Genomic DNA, 22,198 nt, shown 5'->3' with positions numbered 1-22,198 from the left:
GCACGTGCCACTTCTAAATATTGAAGTATCTGTAGGACTGGATAAGGGGCGTTCTTGGTGGGGGGCAGGAGGGAGCAGGGTGTTTGAAGTCACAGCGATGAAACCTGGTCTTTCATATGGCTGTAGCATGGCCGGAAAGGGACTTTGACATTTATTGATAAAGCACTGGTGGGGACTTATTGAGTCTTAGGGAAATAACATGAACAGATTTGCATTTTAGAGAAATCTTTTGGCAGCAATGAGGACAAGAGATTGTGTGGGTAGCTAAAGGCAAGGGCATCAGAAGATTTTTAAAGTAATCTGGGTGAGAGTGATCATGAGGTGTAGACTGAGGTGGTAACAGTGGGCATTGACAACAGAGATGGATTAAAGAGATGCTGAAGTGGAATCCTCAAAGTTGGAGAGTCTAGGATTCTTAGATTTCTGGTTTGATGGACCACAGTTTGGTAACTAAAAGCTTTCCATTAATGTTGATATTATTGGCTTAAGATCAAGTTGGTGAAGGAAGATGAAATTTTCAGTTTGGCACATACTGAGTTTAACATACCTTTCGTCAGACAAGTGGAGGTACAGTTGTGACTTAGGTATAGAATTCAGCAAAGAGATGTGGGCTGAAGAAATAATTTAAATGTCTGACACATATGAGTAGCATCAGATATTTAAATGTGGGTTTGGTGAAGTTACTATTGAGAGAATAGATGGTCAGAAATAGCCCTTAGTAACCAGGGAAGATGCCTGAGAAGTGCTCAGAGGAAGTGAAGGAGAGAATACTGATATAAGAGCCAATGGAAGAGAGACTTTCAGGAAGAAAGTGAGATTTCAAGATTCAATAGCAAAGAGTAAGTAAAGACAAAAGTATCCATTGAATTTGGTAACCTCTGAAGGTTTGGTAAGTGGAGGGGCTGAGCCATACTGAAGAAGATCAAGGAATAAACAGGAAGGTAAAGTGGAGACACCAAGGGTAGGCAACTCCTTTAAGAAGCTTGACTTTGAAGGGAAGTGAGAAAGGCAAAAGCTAGTGGGAAAAATGGGATCAAAGGAGTGTTGATTTTTTTAGATGGAAAGATATGCATGTCTTTATACCATGAAGCAACAGGGGGAAAAGCGGGGGAGGGGAAGAGGTGAATGAAAGAGAAATAGCATGACTGAGTTGGCAGAATCCGTGAGCAGGTATAAGGGCATGGGATCTAAAGTACTGGGTTAGCCTTGGACAGAGGAAGAGACACTTCTTCCTTGAGACAGGAAAGAAATGAAGGAGTGGTCCAGATGAAAACAAACAGGGAGAGTTAAGGCAGTTTTCACTGAGATCCTGGTATTCTCTCTGAAGTGTAGGAAGCAATGTGACCTATTGAAAATGAGGTGGTGATAGTGATGATGGTAGGGGGAATTTAAAGATGAAGAAAATAGAGAGGTTTAGGAGGATTATCCGGTGACATTGAAGAACTTAGACCAAAAATTGGTTGTGGCACAAATATGCTTGCTTGGGTGATTGTTTTCCCTGTGTCAATGCTTAGCAGGAATATTTTCCCCCTCCAATAATGCTGAGCCCTGATCAAGTAGTTCAGAAACCTAGTGACAAGATTGATACAGAACTGAGGCTTCTTAGAGCATGTATTGTAGAAGACTAAAGACATGAGAAGGCCAAAATGATGGAAAAAGAGCATTAAAATAATTCACTGACACTTAGGTGCTGAGGGAAAATGGTGTGGTCAGGGACTGGACTTCTCCGTGTGATAGAAAACTTGGGTGTGGGCAGGATCTTGAGGGGCGAAAAAATAACTTCCCTTCCTTCCTCTTCTGAGTTTGAACCAAGTTATAAAAACAAATACAAGAACAGGCAGATGGAGATGAAAATGTTAGCTTTAGAAATGTCAGCAGGAGTGATGTTCACAGCTGGGATGTGTGGTCACTGTCTGATTTATCAATACCCCAAACGGAATTTATCCATTCGATACATTTCCTTTAGGCAGACTGCCATAGTGAGCTCATTGAGTGACAAAGCAGCACACGTGTGAGGGGCTGGATCCATGCATTGAGGAGAAGAGGTGGAATGAGAAAAATCAGAGTTGTTTCTCTTTTGTAATTCACCCATGAAAACTTGAGAACGGGGATTCGTTGGCCCAAAAAGATATATTGGGCACAAAAGAATCAACCAGATAAGTAAATTGTGGGGTATGATTACTGGGGTATAGATGCCCAAGATGGAATAATTTTGGGTGGCAGGAAGGACCAGATGTGGCTGTGGAAATGAGCAGCTGTGGTAAGAGGTGATGTTGAGGGCTAGGCTGTTGTTTTCGTTGTCCTGTGCACACTGTTGAAACCCAGGACGACACTGGACTTGGGGTGCAGGAAGTAGAAGACAAACATCTAGAGTATGAGCATGATGGTCTTTGAAACAGGAGGAGCCTGGAACTGGCTTGCAAGGCTGGGCTGCATCATTCTGGCAGCTGTGGGGAAGATGATTCCAAAAGTGAAGAAAGTATTGATGCAACTGAATTCTTCAGTTTCTTTTATGTGTCATCATAGTATACCAAAGATAAATTTGTCCCGGGTAGATTCTATGCTCATTCTTATTGGGGTTTATGGACAAGTATAAACAATTGTTGATAATCTATTTTGATCTCCTCTATTCTCCACGTGACAGATCAGTGGAGGCAGCAGTCACTGAGTTCATGGTTTTCAAGATAGGCCTTTAATGGGAAAAGAAAACCTGAGGATTCCATACTCCAAATTAGAGACAGTTCCATCCAGTGAGAAATTGGTGCTCTGACCGAGTTGGCTCAGTGGATAGAATGTCAGCCTGAGGACTGAAGGGTCCCAGGTTCAATTTCGGTCAAGGGCATGTACCTTGGCTGCAGGCACATCCCCAGTGGGGGGTGTGCAGGAGGCAGCTGATCGATGTTTCTTTCTCATCGATGTTTCTAACTCTCTTATCTCCCTCCCTTCCTCTCTGTAAAAAAATCAATAAAATATATTTTAAAGATATTAGTTGGCTTTCTAGCAGGTGTAGGTAGAATACTAACCTTTGCATAGAGAAACTCCCATGTGTTCATGACAAATGTTTTTCTCTCTTCACTTTAAAAGGAGTGGCCTCAGATTCATCAAGCCTCTATTTCATACACGGGACCTAAAGAGAGACCTCCCAGTGAAGCAGAAGAGACCCCTCCACGGCCCTCTCTGTACCGGAGAATATTGCGAAGACTTGCATCGTACTGGGCACAACCACAGGACGGTGAGCGGGTGGTCGCAGATTGAGAGCTCTGGTCAGTTCAGGTTTGCCTAAAGCAGACTCCAAAATCAGCTTCAGGCTGACCTGGAGCAGATGCCTCTCAAGGCCATTGTAGTCAGCTTTCTGTGCGCCACACAGCAGGGCCCAAGCCAGTACAATGTCCTGTGAATGGGACACCCAGGGACATTTGAGACAAATAGTGGCTCCCTCTTTCAGGCACTGACCTTTATGTATTTCTGGCTGTGTTGGTAGGATGTTTCAGGCAGAGACTCATTCTGAGCCTGGCACGTTATCCCATGTGTAAGAAGTATGCAGTGAAGAAAAAGGTGGAGTCAGCAGACCACCGGAGGCCAGCTAGCAGCTGGCATCTGGCCGTGGGTGGTGGAAGGTGAAATGTTAATGGGAGAAATTGACCTGTGTCTAATACATTAACACAGGCATTTCCAAGGAGGTAAACCCTGAAGTCTGGAGAGATATGCAGCTGTCCACCATTGAACTGTCCATCACAACACGGAACGACCAGCTTGACCTAACGGTAAGTGTGCTTTCTGTTGGTATCTGGGAGAAGTGACAAAGGTGACATGCTCTTCCACCAATTCAGTATTTTTACTTTTACCCTGTGGTGGTAGAGAGGAAGGAAAAATAGCAGTAAGAAGGAACAACTGAGTAAAGTAGTGGCTGAAAGCTTACGAAGATTGATCACATATTCTGGGCATTGCTTAGTAGAAAGACTGAGGGCCAGAGACCTTTAGAATGAAGAGTTAGCCTGCTCTGATTTATCACAGGAATAAAAAGTCATGGAACTTTCACTTGAGTGGCTATATTAAATATGTACCTTGGTTGCAGGCACATCCCCAGTAGGGGGTGTGCAAGAGGCAGCTGATCGATGTTTCTCTCTCATTGATGTTTCTAACTCTATCCCTCTCTCTTGCTCTCTGTAAAAAATCAATAAAATATATATTTTTTAAAAAAGAATCAAATGTAAAGAACTAGAACCATTAAAGCCCTAGAGCAAAATCTAAGTGATTATCAATATAAACTTGGGGAAGACCAGGCCTTTCTGGAACCCAAGATAAAAACCATATTGATATATTTGTCATGTATTATTAAAAAGAAACGATAGACAACATGTTTAATGACAAATTGTGGGAAGTAATAGAATGTGATAGACCAGGAGTTAATAGCTTTCCTTGATAACAGACTCCTTAGGATAAATCAATAAGAAATGGACTAAAATAGACAGTAGGCAAAGGGCAAGAATAAAATAGACACTAGGCAAAGGGCAAGAATAGAAATTCACAAAATAAAGCTGGGGGAAAAAAGCATATATTTACTGAATATATACCACACGCTATGCCCCGTTTTTAGAATTTTACATATCAACCTTCATGTCTACATTAGTAGGTAGATATAACTTTTAGCTGTATTTCATAAGTAAGGAAACAGAACAGGTGCTCAACATCCAAGAAATGCAAATTGAATAGTACTATTGAACTGTCATAGATTAAAAACCATGCTAGTGTTCAGTGTTGGCGTGGCTAGGGAAATGGGCAATCTTGCATATTTCTGATGGGAACATAAATCAGAACACTCTTCCTCAGTGGCATCTTGGCTGTATATATGAAGCATCTAAAATATAATCATACCCTACATTAGTCATCAAACTAATATTTAATGTAGACAGTCCCTTATTTCTTACAGCATGGACTTCTGGAAACGTTAGTGAATGTGAATGTATTATGGCTTAAAAAGATAGGTTCTGTTCTGGAGGGATTCAAAAAAGAAAGATAAGATTTCTAATTGTACATGTCCTTTTATACCCAATCTCTGATAATATGTATTTCCAGTACTTTGTTCATGTTCTTTAACACCGTTTGTTCTTTTCTTTGATGATTGAGTTCAGTGAGTGCGATTGTGGCTCCAGATTAGCCACATGCAGCAGGCTGAGTGAGTGCTTTTATCTCTGTGGCAATTATAAAAGTATATGATACTGTGCGTCTTATCACTAGTAGCAGCACATTCATTTTTTTTTCATAACTCTGTAAAAATAAAAGCAACTGCAATAAAATATTCAGAGACAATGAAGCTGCCAAGTCATAGCTCAGAACGTTCCTTTATCATTTAAAGATGTATATTCAGAGTCTCAAAAGAAGCGTCAGGGGTGTGGAATGTGTGAAAATTAGGATCTCTTGTGCGACTAACTATGCTCTGTATAACAGCAGAACATATGAAACAAGCTAATCGGGGGACTGATTCAATCCACTTATTTAAAAGGTTGTCTCTGTATTTACTGACATGGAACGATGATCATCATGTATTGTTAAGTGAAAACCAGGTTAAATTGATTTACACCAAATGATTCCATTTTTATTTTGAAAAGAAATACTTCTCCCTATAAAGCAGTTTTGTGAATGGTAGAGGTAAGGCCCCAATTTTATATTCTTTCCATGTAGAAAGCTAGTGTTGAAGAACCACTTATTCACATGTCTACCTCACCTCACACACACACACAACACTGATTGCAAAACCTGTCAAACATTAAGTGTCTGCATAATAATAGTGGAAATGTCTGTAGTTTCTCTATTCAGTTGCTCTATTTTCCTATAGTTGCACTAGTTCTGAGCTTAATTAGTATTGTTTTACAGGTCCACTTTTTTCTTATTTTTAAAGAGTCTCCTAGCTATTCTTGACTCTTTGACTTTTATAAACCCCTTGGTTTTTATCAAGTTCCACATAAAAATCAGTTACACTGATCAGAATTACATTGAACCTGTAGATCAAATGACATTTCTACAATATTGACTCTCCTATTGACTGAATGGACATAGCTCTATATTTTAGATTTGTATTGTTTTATTGAATTTATTGGTATGACACCGGTTAACAATTATATAAGTTTCAGGTGTAAAATTCTCTGATACATCATCTGTATATTGTACTGTGTGTTCCCCACCCCAAGTCAAGTCTCCTTCCATCACCGTTTTACTCCCTTTACCCTCTCCTAGCCTCCCCCATCCCCTGCCCCTCTGGTAATCACCATACTATTGTCTGTCTCAGAGGGTTTTTGTTGTTTTTTGTTTCATGTTTCTTAATTCTTCCACCTTTTTCCCCCAGTCCCAAAACCTCCCTCCCCTCTGATAACTGTCTGTCTGTTCTGAGTCTATTTCTGTTTTGTTATTAGATTCCACATATGAGTGAAATCATACGGTACTTGTCTTTCTCTGCTTTCACTGCCTCATTTCACTTAGCATAATGCTCTCCAGGTCCATCTATGCTGTCACAAAGGGTAAGATTTCTTTCTTCTTAATGGCTTAGTATTACATTGTGTAGATTTTCAATGTCCTTCAATGAAGTATTATAGTTTTCTTTTATAACATTTTGTCTTTGCTGTGTGTGTGTGTATGGTAATCTTTTTGATATGACTGTAAACAGTATTGCCTAAAGTTTCATTTTTTAACTATCTGATTTAGTAGAATTTATAATTGATTCTTTTTGTATCGATGTTAAATCAGCAGACTAAATTCTAGTTATATTAAGTTTATGGATTCCTTTGGATTTTATATTGATTTAATTACATCATCTGCAAATAGTGCAAGTTTTGTTCTTTCCTTTCAAATACTTAGTCTTCTAATCTTATTTTACCTACCACATTGGCTAGGACCTCAGCAGAGTGTTGAATAGAAATAGTGGTAGAAGCATTACTGCCTTATTCCTGCTGCGGAGAGCAAGGTTTCATTGCTTTGTTCTTGAGTGTGATGGGTTTTTTGTAGATGCTCTTTATAAGATTAAGGAAGTTCCTACTATCCTCGTTTGCTAAGAGTTTTTGTCATGAGTGGGTATTTAACTGTGTCAGGAACTTTTCCAGCATCTATTGAGATAAGGTTTTCTCATTTATCTGTCAATGCAGAACACATTGATTTTTGTAATCACACTGTTTGCAAAGGACAAATCCTAGATTTGTATGTATAACTGTCTATGTAACCTGTCCTCTTAGATATTTAATACACATTTCGATCTCAGCATGTCCAGAACTGAGCAACTGATTCGTTCCCTGAAACCTGACTTATCCACTCTTCCCTACAGTTGTGGTTGCCTGTAATTCCAGTCTTTCATTTGTTTGGGCTAGACATCTCGGAGTCATTCCTGGCTGCTCTTTCTCTTCACATCAGTCTTTGAGGAAGTCCTGGTGGCTTCACCTAAATACTTTCAACTCTTCACTGGATCTCCCCGCTACCTGATCCAAGCCAGGCAGCAGGTCCCTACATGGTCTCCCACTTCTTCCTTCTCCTCCTTTATTCTGAACATGGTAGCCTGAGAGATCCTGTTCACATGAAGCCAGATCTTTCTCTGCTTAGAACTTTCCTGTGGCTCCCATTTCACTCTGCCTAACAGTCGATTCCATGGAATGTCTATGAGGCACTGTGCACTATTTCCAGTCTCCCCTGGCTTCACACAGGTATCCCCTCACCATCTCATCTGGCCATGCTGGCTCCTTGCTCTTCTTTCATCTTTGTGTGGATCACTCTCCCCTAGACTAGTGGTCGGCAAATCTGGGCTCTCAAGCCACATGCGGCTCTTGGCCCCCTGAGTGTTCTAACGCCACTTCTTCAAAATAGACTCATCCAGGCCAAAAACTGACTTCTACACATGGGCCATGAAGTTTCAATCACACTGTACGTATGTGCCCGCATGTGGTATTTTGTGGAAGAGCCACACTCAAGGGGCCAAAGAGCCGCATGTGGCTTGTGAGCCGCGGTTTGTCAACCCACTGCCTTAGACCTAGATTCTCTAAGTGTGGGCCTAGATCAGCAACAGCAGCTTCACTTGGGATCTTTTGTTAGAAACAAAAATTCTTGGGCCTTGCCCAGATCTACTGAACCATCAACTCTGAGCATGGGGTTAGAGTCTGCTTTTTAACAGGCCCTCCAAATGATGCTTGCTGAAGTTTGAGAACCACTGCCCTGGATATCCACACTAATTTTCTCACCTTCAGGTGTCTGCTCAAAGGCTATCTTCTCAATGAGGCCCATGTGGACCCTCTTTAAAAGTATCAGTACCACACCGTGTCACTTGGTGTTCCTTCTCTCGTTTTTCTAATAGACTCTAACACTCTGTGTTTTAATCTCTATATATAGAAGTCTAAGCAGCTGTTCTACCAATAACATGCACTGACTACCAGGGGCCAGACATTCAATGCACAGGCATGGAAACATGGAACAGACTGATGAATTTCAGAGGGAAGGGGGAAGGACAGAAAGCAATCATCCAAAGATCTTATATGCATACTAGAGGCCCAGTGCATGAATTTGCATACCTGTGGAGTCCCTCAGCCTGGCGTGGGGATCAGGTTGAAACCAGTAGTCTGACATTCCCCCGAGGGGTCCCGGGTTATGAGAAGATGCAGGCCAGGCCGAGGGACCCCAGTGGTACACGAATCCATGCACCAGGCCTCTAGTGTACTCTATAATTTACCATTTATGCCATATATATTCATTCCACAATTTACTATTTTTATACTGGTATATTCTAGCATACTTCTAATATGCTCTAGCATTTGTATTTTTAAGTTATGGTTGCTTTTTTGTTTTGTTTTTATCCTTTCCAGTCTCTCTGATAGAAAGTAAGTACTTCATAGGCAGAAATTGTTGGGGGTTTTTAGCACCTAGAGGAATTCACTCAGCAAGTCGGTTGATGCTAAATAAAAGATGAATTTAGAGCAAAGTCACCTCTATGTTTTGTAATTGCCAGTTGAGAGATAAAGTTATGCTCTCGTCTGGCTTTTAATCTTTGGCAAAAGCTATCAGAGGCCTGCGGGTTATCCTGGGGCTACAGATTTTGAACCAGTCCACAAAGAAACAAACCTCTATTTAAAGCAGACAAGGAAGGAGTGACAGGACTGAATTTCAGAGGGCCCGGTGTATACTGCTAGCCACTGACTGCTAGTAAGTTGGGGGAGTGATATTAGAACTACGTAAGTCTACTTTTATAGCCACTTCCTTGTAGCTCAGCTCTCCCAGAACTTTCTATGGTTGGAATGGAAAGTTCTTAAAGCATTACCATGTCATAAGTGGATTGCTTCTCCTAAGCTCTGGCTTCACACCAAATCTGCGTGTACAGCATTTAAAGAGAGACATGGAGCCCTACCCAGCACGCTGCTGAAGCAGGTGTGGTGTGATGCTGACATAGAATAAGACTTCGGGGATAGTGGGCTGAAAGCTTGGCCTGCAGGGAGTGAATCCTAGGGACTCTTAACAGCTTTGATTATTTGTGACAGAACTTCACAAACCTCCCACTCTTAGTTTTGACAAACCTCCAAATCTGAGTTTTTATTTATCTTGTATATGTTGCAAAAAACAGTGGAGATGAATTTTATGGTATGTAAATTATATCACAATGAAGGTCTTAATGTAAAAAGAAAAAAAGGAACCAAAAATATATTCAGGATTAAGTCTCCCTCCCACCCCCCTCCTTACACAGCTTTAAAATATGAATCTGCAGGGCTTAAGGAGGCAGCAGGTCGCGTCAGCAAGAATTCAGAATATTAATGTCTTAATCTTTCAGAGCACAGAAGACTTTATGAATATCTGCATTGAACCCGACAGTGTCAGCAAAGGAGACTTCATCACTATAGGGTAAGTAGATTGCGATTTCATAACTGGAGGTAGGTGGACTGGTTTGGAGGCAATGAGGCTGAAGTCATTTGTCTTGTATTGTGTTCAGAGTACCCTCGAAGTCTACGATAGAGACCCAGCGCGGGATTTGTTTGAGAGTGACAGCATTCTTTGTTTCACTGGGTGGACATGTCTAGTGCTCTTTTCTCTTGCCTTCCCTGTTCATTTTGGAAAGATCCGAGGATGGGAACAGTTTTGGCCTTTCAGTGAAATGAAAGAACTCAGTGTAGCATGGCACAATGTCTGGGATTTCAGCTTCTGGGTTGGAATGGCTGGATTCGGCCACTTTCTGGCCTCACGATTTGGACAAATCCTTACTTCGCTGAATCATTTTCCCTGTGTGTAGAATGGAGTAATAGAATCTCCTCGAACTCAAGAGTGTTTCTGAGTCTCAGGTGAATGTGGGCAAGCCTTTTTCATTGTGACAGACTTCACAGAATCACTGCAGTTTGTCAGTCCACTTGTCTATTCTCGGGGTGCTAATGAAAAACCTGAAAAGGTATTGAGAACTTTGGCCATGTTCCAGGTTTCCCCTTTTCCACCAGAAAACACCCTTCCAAGTCCTGTCTGATTTGTTAAGCCCTCCCTAATGCTGCCAGGGTTTTATTAAGAATGCTCGAGCCCTCCCCCATCTTCACAGCCTCTGTGCAGCGCCTGTTACCATGCCCACTGGTAATCTGCTCAGCGGTGTTTTCTGTGCTCTGGCTCAGAGCTCCCTCTCGTGCCCATTGAAGGGTTAGGCATTTCTGCTGCAGCGGCTAGGTTTCCATGGCTACCTCATTATCTGCACCGGCAGTGGCAGCACAATGTCTTTCATTGGTTTGTGGTGGTTTTGCCTTTGCTACAAATTCTTCAGATGCTGTACAGCTGTTTGTGCAGCCTTGGTTTACTTGCTGTATCTGTAGTAAAAGGAAAACCATATCCTTCTTCTACAGAGAGTGCAGAAGCCATACAGTGACTTAAGAGTCTGACCAGTGGGGCCAATTATATTCAAATCTCCTTTGGTACTGACCTCCAAAAGTAGGAAGAAAAAATGATCATTTTGCTTAAGTGAAGTCATTATGCAATAGCACAGTCTCTTGGTCTCTACGGGAAGTGAAATCGGGTAATGTCTGTTTCCTCTAGGTGTCTGAATAGGACATTGTGGAGTTGCTCTAGCAAACTGATTACTGTTGTCAGTTAATGAAAAAGAATGGACTAATTTGCTTGGATCAGGTTTTGTTCTTTTTCTACTTCCCATGTCTAGCTGTGAAGCAGGGACTATGTGTGGATAGTTATTTGGATAGTTGACTAACTCCATTTGGTGAAGGTAAAGATGTATCATGCTAAGTAGGCATGACTCAGCAGAGAGCTTACTGTAAAATGGGTGGTTTATATATGGTATATATAAGAAACATCTACCTTAAATTAAGTTTCTCCTTTAAGAGTTGACTCACAAATAACAGACATTTAGTACTTTCCCTAAATAATTTAATTTCATTCTTAATAACCCAAGAATTGGGTACACATGGACAATTTAAAATTAGGACTAACGACATGCACAGCTCTCCACAGCAAGTAAACCTTTTCAACCCAGAACGCTGAGCAAGAGTTCTCATGGAAAAAATTACAGAACTTCACGGTATTCAATGGATGAGTCCTTAATCTCATCAAAAACAGAAGGAACTTGCTACGTACCTGCATTCTACTAGTCACCAATACTAGTTTCCAAGCTTGCTTTTTCCCCTAACAGAAGTAAAAAGGTACAAGATCCCAAGCTGCGTGCTGAGGGCACCGAGTGTCTCCAAGCCAGCCAGTGCACCCTGGTCCTGCCCGAGGTAAGCGGCGTGGCTGGCCCACAGCTCTGTTTTCTTCCTCTGGGCTTTCCCTCTCCTTTAGGGACCTAGGCTGTGCGGAGCACTTTGCCAGGCTCTGGGTCATATAAGGGAGACCTGGAAGATGACAGAACCTAATGTTTTTAACCCAAGGTTCTCTGAAGTGATCACTAGGTCTCCTGAACTTTTCCCCCAATATGTAAATTATGCAAAGTGTTACTGTATTATCACACAGAGAACATTCTCAAATGTTAACTGTGATTCTACCTTCACACTTGTCATGAAGGATCTGCAAGCAGTTTTCGAAATGGCACTAAGTTTTCCTGTGCCAAGCCTAAGATTAATCTATGTAAGTGGGGGGAAAGTTGGAAATTCCATCTAAGTTCTGTTATTTTATTAGTGACATGGCAGGAGACAAGCTGCTGCAGACTGTTCTGTTTTACCCAAGAAGCACTGCAGAGCCCCACAGTTTCAAAACAGAAACGTCATTAAATGCATCGACGGAAAAGCCAGTAGACTCTGCAGTGTTGCTTGCTTCACCTTAAGTACAGAGCTAAGGAAATCCTAAAGGGAATCTTGAACAGTCAGGTGGACATGATGGCTCTCCTAGGAGAATGTGCTGTCTCGCTCACTTCTCCTTTGAGAAAGACCTGCAACGTGACTATGTTTATGAATTCCTTCCTCCGTCTTTTAATATATATTTGAAGATTGTAACCTTGCTACTCAAATCCAAAAATACTGTGGTAGGAGATAGAGATAAAAAAAAAATAATAATAATCTTTGTCATGGATGGCAGAATTGGGATATTTCCAGAACCAGCATGATGCCCATAATAGACACTAAAATATTTTCCTAAAAGAACATTAGACTAAATCCTCAGGATGAATGACTTGCTCTGGTGCTGCCAGGACTCTGCCAAGTGTGGTGTGCGATGGCTGAACAATCTCTTCCTCGCAGGGCACGGGGGGCTCCTTTAGCATCGACAATGAGGAGTACGAGGCAATGCCTGTGGAGGTGAAGCTGCTGCCCCGGAAACTGCAGTTCTTCTGTGACCCGAGGAAGAGAGAGCAGCTGCTGCCGAGCTCAGCCCCGTGAGCAGCCAGGAGACGGGGCCCCCAGGGCTGCACTGAGGCCACCAGTGGGACCAAAAGGGGACAAATGCCTCAGCTGTCCCCACAGTGTTGTCAGAGGATCCCCAGGGCATTTCCATGGCAAGTACCTCTGCCCTTCGCTCATTGCTTCCCGAAGTGTGCTCCATGCACCTGCTTTCCATTAGCGCATGCTCTCGACTCAGACAGTCCTTCCCCTAGCTAAGGTCAAGGACACTCACCCTCAGCGGCTAGAAGAGGACTAGGCTAGGCTTTGTCATCCTCCCAAGTGCAACTGCAGTGGCAAGCAGGCTCCCAGACTCCCTCCATCCGTCTGTCTTTTGGCCATCTTAGGACTTCTGCTCCCGAGTCCTGGCTGCAGGCCTCCCCTGGGCGCTGCGTGGTGAGCTCTGACCTGGCTTGTTTCAGGTTGATTCTCAACCCTAAACTGTAGGTGAGGTGTTTTCCTCTTCAGCCTGGGCTGAAATACTGTAAAATACTTTTTTTTTTAAGTAATGTTTCTTAAATGTTTTCAATGTTAGTTTGCATGACAACCAGCAGGGGTGCATGTTGAAAATTGACTTACTTAGGGTCCAACCCAAACCTACATAACTCAATCTGGATGGAGCCCAGGAATCTGCATCTTCCTAACAAGCAGCCTCCCTCCCCTCCCAGGTAACTGTATTCCAGGCCACCCCCCAGCCTCACCTGGGCAGTGTTGTAAAGCCGTGTATGTCCTAGAAGTTCTTCCAAAACCAGGTGTCCCATCCCACTTTAAGTTGATATCTAAAATTGTTCATCGGAAGTTGCCAAAGCATGTACTTTCTGCTGTCCTGTAAATATTGATATTTTGAAATAAAATCTATTACTTCACTCTTTTAAACATATCCATTTATAAAAATAAAGTTATTAGTTGAAAATTTAAATTTTTTTCTCCTTGTATATTTCCATACTACTTTTCAGCAAAGAATGCTACCATAATGCAATCTATTTTTATGCTTGAATTTTAGTTCTTAAGTGTTAACTCAGTACAGAGTAAATGTTATTTATAAAATTGATAAAAATAATTTGATAATAACTAATTTTAAGATTTAACTAACTTTATTAGAATGTTCTTTATCCTAATTATTTCATTTATCCAAGAACACATTATTTGTAGCTAAAAATGGGATAGGAATGAACACTATATTCTTTGTTCTGTTTTTCATAGATTTAAGCACATCAAAGGAATTTGAAGAGCTGCATGACACTATTATATGTCAAAAATCAGGGATCTGTTAGCAGCTTGCTGACATCTCCCTTTAGTTTGTTGAAAGCAGAGAACTAGAAACTCTTGGTCTGCTAAGGATTTGTTAGCCAGCCGTCTTCCTTTACTTTTAATCTCAACATCACCCTTGTTCAGAGCCCCCGAGTTCTGTATTCTAGAGGGCAAAACACCTCAGTAAATGGACAAGACACGCCTTCTTTTGTAAAGAGAAAGGAAAAGTGGGAGGCGGCCTGCAGGCCTTTGCCGCGGGTGGACCCACTTCGGGGCAGCATGTATGCTTGTGAGCCCCTTGCTGTCTGATGCTTTAAAGCGGGGCTGGGGACCTTTTTTCTGCCAAGGCCATTTGGATATTTATAACATCGTTCAGGGGCTGTACACAATTATCAACTTAAAAAGTATGTTGCTATGAAAAAAAAAAAAAATCCTAGATTTACTGAATTTCTAGTCCCACCTGCAATTACTTTGGCAGGGCCCGACGTCTCTCACCCTTGCCTTATAAAGCTGCTACAAAAAGCCGATGTGTGAAGAGCACAGAAAACAAGCTTACCTATGCCTTCTTCAGAGAGGTGTTGAAAGCTGTGCTTCTGCCAAAAAAAATAACAGGTGGGTCTGAAAAAGCAGAGTAAGGATCATCGACTCACACTGCCCATGGAGGGGAGGAGATGCTGTGACAGAAGGAAAAAGTTTCCATGAGCCAGAGAATTGAGCACATGATTCTAGAATACAGTATGAAGGACCAGCTGGAATCTGGTAGGCAACCAGCATGTGTGTGTCTGTGCTTCTATTCCTTCCAACGAAATGATGGAACTTAGCATTGGGGAGGATATTTAATCCAGATTCCTATTTTTAGTCACTTTAAATATAAAAATGCCCCCATCTAAACTATATCCTGTGGGACTATGGTTTCCTTATCTGCTGCCTTGTCCTTCCATATAATGTCCATGCAAAGGCCATTTCGCAGTGCAGCCAGGAGAGGGTCATCCTTGTGAGCCACACCTGGGATGCTGAGGCATCCAGAGAACGGGAGCCCCTCGCCTCCTGTTGAGTACAAACTTTCTGTCAGGCCAACTTCACTCACAAGCTAAGGGTATTTCTATTAAACAATCTAATGTAAAGCCTTTTGCACGCATGGTTATCATTACTATGTGTCTGGTGCTTTACACAAGCAACTGGTTCATTCAGTTCTCATAGCAGCCCTAGGAAGTAGGTAACATCATGGTCATTTAGCTTGGAAAATAGGAGCCTGACTTAAAAACAAATCAACAATGTTAGCAATTTTTACTGCCTTAGGTTTAAAAAATCAAACAAACTTTCGTGTCCTCATATACACCCATATCAGATATATATATATAATACATTTATATATAATACAAATATATATAATACATTTATGTGAATACATATATAATATAGAACATCTTAAAGTAACCTTTGTTACTTTGCCCTCTAGAATACAGACCTCTGTGGGGTGGTCCTCTAGAAGTCATCTGATGGGACTAGGGTTCGAGGTGCTGGCTCCTCCGGATGGCAGTTATTCCGGCTTTGGTTCCCATTGCCTGGAGAATGCCTGTCCTTGGCCTCCAGGAGGACAGGCCCCAGCTCTCGTGTTTCCCACACTGTCGTGGGAAGTGAGCTCAGCCGTGAATTCTGCACTTGCATTGGGCCGTCACTCTCTACTACAGACACATTTCTAGGGCTAGGTGAAGGACTGCACACACGTGTTCATGTTAAAATGTGAATTTTAATTGTAAAAATTATTTTCTGTAAATATAGTTATATCAACCTCTCTACACACAACTTGGTTCAGATATATACAGATAATGATATACACAGATGTTATTTGTACCACAGAACAAAATCAACTCAAGAAACACTCTGAAATTCAGGATAATCCCAACTTTCTCTGGGCCTTTAAAATTATCATTGAAAACAGAGCAAGAATAACATACCTATAAGCAGTGGTACTCAGGGTAAAATTTATCAACTGACTTACTGATATTGATGAGGTAAAGACTTGAAACAAAAGTAGACTCAGTTTCTCTTATTGCTATAACTCTTATACTGGGGTGTTAATCAAAATAGGTGACAGGGGATGCTATGCTTTTCCTAAATAGGAAAATCGTTTTTTCCAAAGCTACAACTTTTTCAGAAAAGGTTTATTTCTCAGACCCACAAAAAGTTTAGCCCACAAGCTGGGGGTAAAGAAAGGATGTTATTTTGTTTCTACGCTATACCCCTAACGGCCCCTCCCACCCTGTCTGACAAAAGCCCAGGATCTACACCTCCCCTCACCATGTCTTCCTGGGCACGCTAGACCGAAACTCTTTTTCTGACGCCACAGGAAAAAAAGTTTGTTTACATTTTTATCTTTGCTTAATTCTCCCAGAGGAAGTTTTCACTCGAATGTCAAATTAGCAGTCATCTAACTCAGTGACCTCTGTGTAGATTTGTCCTTTTTTGGATCATCTCTGGCCAATCTAATCCCCTGCCCCGCCTTCCCAGCCATCCTTAGAAAGCAAAGCAAACTGATCTTCAGGCTAACTGGGCTTTCCACAGCAAACAGGTGATTCCCACCGCCCTCCCAGTGAGTAATTACGTTTCTGAACTTAGGTCCTACTGCCTCTGAAAGCCCGTGCTGCGCTGAGCTTCTATAATAAACGGGAGAAATGAAAGCAGAGCTTTACTTCCCTGTCATTACCTATATGGCATTAGGAAATGCTGATTTCCTTTCTTAATGTGAAGCTTCGTCCAGCTGCCCCTGTTCTCCAGCTCCAAACGTGAGTTTAAGTGCCAGTTACACTAGTAAAACTGCTTTCCACAGTCAGGAGGCCTAGTCAGCATGATTTCAGTTGCCCCCTTGGTACGGGATTTTTACTTAAGGTTGGGAACTATATGTTATCCTGCCTAGATGGTCAGGATAACATATAGTTCTCTCTTATCTCCTACAGAGAGCTATTAAGATTTCACAGTGCTGCCCAGCCAGGGTGGCCCAGTGGTTGGGCATCGATCCATGAACCAAGAGGTTACAGGTTCGATTCCGGGTCGGGGCATATGTCCAGTATGGGACACACAAGGAGGCAGGTCAATGTGTCTCTCTCTGTTCCTCTCCCTTCTCTCTCTAAAATGAATAAAAACACATGTATAAGAAAAAGATTTCACAGTCCTTGTTCACTCTCCAAAACATCTTAAGTCATAAAACTTTTATGGGGTCTCAGTTGCTTCCAAATTCCCAAACTGCCCATTTCTTCTAGGTAGGATTACAGTTTGGAAATTTCCTTCCATTCTAACATCTGCATACTCATTTCATCACACAGTAATATTGATATAAAAATAAACTTCAATTTCTTATAAGAAAAACATTAACTAAATTCACAGCCTTTCCTCATAATACTCAGTACTTGCTCCTGGGAACAGAGGTATATTAGTAACACAATGGAATATTAAAAATTCACAACTAAGGAGTAAAAGGAGCTCGTAACTCCTTCTCTTCTGCGACCTGCATCAGAAAACGGTTTTCCTGAAGTGCGGGGGGCAGGCCTGCAGAAATAAGCATCTGGGTCTGCAGGAGAGCTGAGCAGAGCTGGGGAAAGCCGGGGACTGGACTTTTCTTGGACCCTCCGCCCACTAGCAAGGAACCTAACGGAGATAAAGCTGTTTATACGTGTTGGTCCCCAGATTAACTTTCTTGCTGTTTTCTGTCATCACACTATGGCAAGTTCACTGCCGATCAGAACACTGTCTTATGATTTCCTCCCCTCCTGTACCTCTGCAAGAATGAGCTGCTCTGAGCCTGGAGAAAGCATCTCAGTCCATTCACTGGGCCTTGTAGTTTTCATAAAAAACACACCAGAAAAACAAAACGGTCCCTGAGGTCCCGGCCTCTTCCTGAAGGGCTCCTATACCACCATGAGAAGGTTAATTTGTTACTGCCCTTTGCAGAAGTTTCCCTAAAGGCCTGTTTAAAGGTGAATGATCTCTCTCTATTGTGCCTGAAGGGCTCTCAGTGTATCAAGACAAATAGCTGGCTGCTCCTCCTCGCCACCAGCAGGAGAAACAGTGATTCAGCTGTGATTTAATTGAGCATCATCTTTATCCTCTAGCTAAAATATCACAGATCGTTACACTGATAAATGAATCTTCACACACCATATTTAGAATTACCTACACCCTGTGCTACACTTAAACGTGGAACCAAACAAGGTCAAGTTACAGATGCAAATTCCTATGCTAACATTTCCTCCAGTACATCGATGAATTTGGCTTCCCTGCCCCCTGCCAAATGCAAGAAGAGGGGTCGCATGGATGACGGAAATGGGAGGCACGTGCCTCCTAACTCAGGGCAGTTACAATCTACCGAGGCCCAGGGCCCCAGCTGGGGCTCCTGTGTTGGGATACATCTCCATCAGCCTGGGCAGGTCATGCTCCATGAAAGCCAAAACAAATTCTCAACAGACAACTTGGCCCGGACTTTTTAATTAGGAGGCGCTATGCCCGACCATTTCTGACTCCTTCAACAAGAGAGTCCTGACTAGAGGACAACTGGTCGCAAAGGCTGAATGCTGCCATCTGCCAAGCCTGCAAAGTTGGAAAAACCCCCGTTAACAGCAGTAAGCCCCACGCCTGGATTTAGGCCTCACCAGGATTCTCGCGACCTGGGATTTCTTCTAACGCCATCTCAGGATATCAGAGCAGCCCAGGAGTCTCAGGCCAGCAGTTCCCAGGTTGGTTCACGGCTCTCAGCACAACACAAGCTCAGGCTGAAAGATGCCCAGGGGACCGGGCAGCTGGGGCAGGAGGGCTTGCTCCAGCAACAGCACCCAATCGAGGGGCCACACCCCAGGTTAGGTTCCCAGCAGGTTCCAGAAGGTCAGTGGTCACGATAGACATCCCTGCGCCCCATCCCCCCCCCCCCCCGCTCCCCCCCAAAGCTTAAAGACTGAGAAGGCAGGACCTTGAAGGATGCTCACCAACATCTTCCAAACTATAGCGAAGGTTTCTCAGTGTTTCAACAGTGACAGAAAGCCAAACCCAGGTGGCTTCCGGCTTCTGCTGCTGCCAAGGATTCCTGCCTCAGACCTCACAAACTCAGTCCCCTTCTGGGAAACAGGCGGCGAATGATGCTGGGCTGGGCTGCCCATCCGAGACAGTGGGAGGAGACGGGGATGGCAGTCAGGTACACAGCAAGCTTTCGAAGGGGAACCTCCATATCTCAATCCAAGCAAGAACTGCTCGGGAGATGACAAACTGCGACAACAGTAATACAGAGCCAGTGCGCACCTTGGTCAGCCAAGCAGAGGTGGCACACTGACTTTCTGGCCCCATGAGGAAGCTGCAAGGAAGGCAGGCAGGGAGGGGACAGACAAGTTCTGCTTTGGGGGTCAGCTGGGCCCAGGTTCCCCTTGATCTAAGACATGACATGGCCTCATGGGTATGTTCCCCACTGGGGCACCCAGACCCCAGCCCTCTGCATGGCATGAGGGTGGATGCACGGACATGCCAGACAGATGGCTGCCCACAACAGAGGAGTTGAGCGAAGCCCAGAGCCGCTGACCCACCATTCAAAGGGGACTCCAGGAGCCTCATTTTCACCCACCACCTGAACCTCAGCACTTCCGAGCTCCGAGTTACGAGACCACAGACACAAGTGTTCGCATGCACACAGACCAGAGCCCAAGTGCTGAAAAAGCATTCTTCCAACCACTCCCCAGCTCCATGGAAACAGTGTCTGCCCGTGTCCTCCACGGGAACCTGCCCTGCCCTTCCACCCCAACCCTGCTCCAACTACCACCCCCAGCTTTGTACCCCTGAACCTCTCACATGCCACTGACATGAGAAGGCGCTCCTCTAGGAAGACGGCAGGGCAGCTTCCGCTTGCACACACGTTTCTTCTATGAACATACATACGATTGACATGACTGCAGAGAGAGAAATGGACTGCACAGACTACCTCTCAATGCCCACACTTATTTACATATTTACAGAAAAGGCACTGCCTCGATGGCTCGATGCCTGTCGGCGGTCCCAGGTGTGCATTTCTGTAGCCTGGAGTTCCTTCGTAAGGAGCCGCAGTGAAAACATTGAGCTCAGTCATGTGACTCATCCACCAGAGGGTTTTTTCTCTCTGCTGCTGTGTGCATTAGCCTGGCTGCAGCCTGGCTACACACGATACACTGACGGCTTTTCCAGTAACAGCCGGGCAGGAAGGGGGCAGGGGAAGGAATTATTTCCTTAAGTCAAAATCCTAAATTACTGCCCTCACACTACTCACAGGAGCCTGCTTCCTAGGTCACCGAAGCTGACATCCATCCAATGCCCAGCCAAAGCAAACAGGCAGGGACCGACGGGAGCTGTCTGGACTGAAACCTCTGAGAGGAAAGCAGAAACTCACCTGATACTTGGGCTCCCGACCGCTCTCCCAGGAAAGGCACTGTCATATTTGCTAACAACCTGATAGGTCCCTGTCCCCAATTACTTAGCTCAAGGACTGTCCTCTCTGCAGGAGGAGCTCTGCGGGGCTCCATGCTAGCCCACGGTCTTGCTAACGTGCTCTCAGCTCCGTGTTAACCAGCTCAGATCCCGGCTGGATCACAGCATCCAGGAGGCTCTGCTTTGACCCGTGGCTCTATTGGTCACGCCTCCAGAGGGCACAACCAGATGAAGGCACAACTTCTATCCTGCACCTCAATTCCTCCATCTTTGGGCAACAAATGCTAGTCTTTAAATATACCCAAATTATTCTAAGAGGATAGGTAGCCCTTAAAGGAGACTGAATTGGAAAATGGATTTGCCAATCCATCCCGAAAGGGGGATTCTGAGGAAGAGGAATTCTACACTGAGTGGCCGCCAAGAATTGGGAGGAGTCCCAGCTGACTAACAAGGAGCTTCTCCCTGTCGCCCTGTCCCAGAAGCTCGTGCTTGGGGTCAGACACATCCTTCTGTCCCACTTTGAGATCTCTCCTCACAGGAAGACACAGATTTGTTTTAATAAACAGGAAAATAGGTCTGGCCCTCAGACTGGACTCTCAGAAGCGATGACCTTGAAAGGTCACCTGGTCTAGCTTCCACCCCGGGACACCCACCACCACACTTAGGGAAGACGTGGTCTCATCCTTGAATCCATCTCGGGCCACAGGCCACAGAGTGTTCCGGAACAGTATATCTGTGTCTCCAGAGATCAGCCCACTCCTGGCAACACTTGGCCTTTGCCGCATCTCAGGGCATTCAACAAGGAGATGAGAGAGTTCCCGCTGATGAGAACACCCGACACCAAAGCAGGCAGCAACTCTGGGAGAAGGTGGCAGGCTGCAGTGGCCTACGGAAGCCGCACACAAAACCACGGCAGTCTCATCTTACCTCTCCAGAGCAAGGGAAGAACGGCGATTGCAAAAATTACATCAGTTGGAAAGTATAAACAATGTCCCTTTGTGTCCACTTAATAAAAAGTGAGCCCTGGGGGGCCTGGCAGAGTCCCCGCAGCAGCTCACGGGCTCTCCCCTACGGGCAGCAGGGGTTGTCGATAACCAGCATGACGTCGATGCCATAGGCCTCCAGCAGGTCCATGAGGAAACTGCGGTCGCCCTGCGGGTCCAGGCCCATGCCCCGGGCATGCTCGGCTGTCAGAGTTTTGTCTTGACTGGCAGACACCTCCAGCAGCGTCTGGAATATCCGGTTGTTTTGCTCGAGGAAAAACCTGCATTCCCAGGACCAGACACGGAAGAGGGAGGGCAGAAAAGACAAGAAGCTCACCAGGGAGTCCACGCCTGGGGAACCAGGCCACACTGTCTTGTTGAATATACCTTCCAATGGTTTCAAAAATCAGAAATCTCTTTTAAAGAAAAAAGAACCAAAGTTAAACGGAAGGTATATTCAAGTAAAACTAAGATTGGCAAAGAAAACACTGGCATCAATCCGGGTGTGAGTAGGGGAATTTCTGAGCAAGCGCTGGCCTGCTGAGAGGGGACCAGCAGGTTAACCACGGCCTGGGAGGGAGGCCCCTGTGCCATGCTCCTTTCTCTGCTTAGTCACAGGGGCGTTAAGGCAACAACTGGAGCTCCGGCTCTGAGGTCAGGACTTTCAGAGAGAAACAAGTGCACCTTCTGAGCCTGGGCTGGGTAACGGTGGCGGCAGGA

At 44.1% G+C, this 22,198-nt stretch overlaps 2 protein-coding genes across 7 annotated transcripts in view; one reads left to right on the top strand and one right to left on the bottom strand.

Moving 5' to 3' along the window:
- The window catches only part of AGK (acylglycerol kinase), a 67,059-nt gene extending 53,331 nt beyond the window's left edge, over positions 1–13,728 (top strand). For all 5 annotated transcript variants that reach the window (XM_084896775.1, XM_084896772.1, XM_084896773.1 and 2 more), the window contains 5 exons: positions 3,085–3,232; positions 3,667–3,764; positions 9,791–9,861; positions 11,633–11,717; positions 12,672–13,728. In XM_084896775.1, coding sequence (XP_084752901.1) covers positions 3,085–3,232; positions 3,667–3,764; positions 9,791–9,861; positions 11,633–11,717; positions 12,672–12,809 — 540 coding nt within the window. In that variant the 3' untranslated portion in view covers positions 12,810–13,728. The remainder of the gene's footprint in view (positions 1–3,084; positions 3,233–3,666; positions 3,765–9,790; positions 9,862–11,632; positions 11,718–12,671) is intronic.
- Positions 13,729–15,790: 2,062 nt separating this feature from the next.
- Positions 15,791–22,198, bottom strand: part of DENND11 (DENN domain containing 11) — a 41,221-nt gene continuing 34,813 nt past the window's right edge. For both annotated transcript variants that reach the window (XM_084896769.1, XM_084896770.1), the window contains exon 9: positions 15,791–21,759. In XM_084896769.1, the coding sequence (XP_084752895.1) occupies positions 21,564–21,759 (196 nt within the window). In that variant the 3' untranslated portion in view covers positions 15,791–21,563. The remainder of the gene's footprint in view (positions 21,760–22,198) is intronic.

This window comes from Pipistrellus hanaki, assembly GCF_964339955.1.
Source record: "Pipistrellus hanaki genome assembly, chromosome: 10".
Lineage (NCBI taxonomy): Eukaryota > Metazoa > Chordata > Mammalia > Chiroptera > Vespertilionidae > Pipistrellus > Pipistrellus hanaki.
Note: the sequence above shows the minus strand (reverse complement) of the source record. Positions and strands in the feature narration are given on the sequence as shown.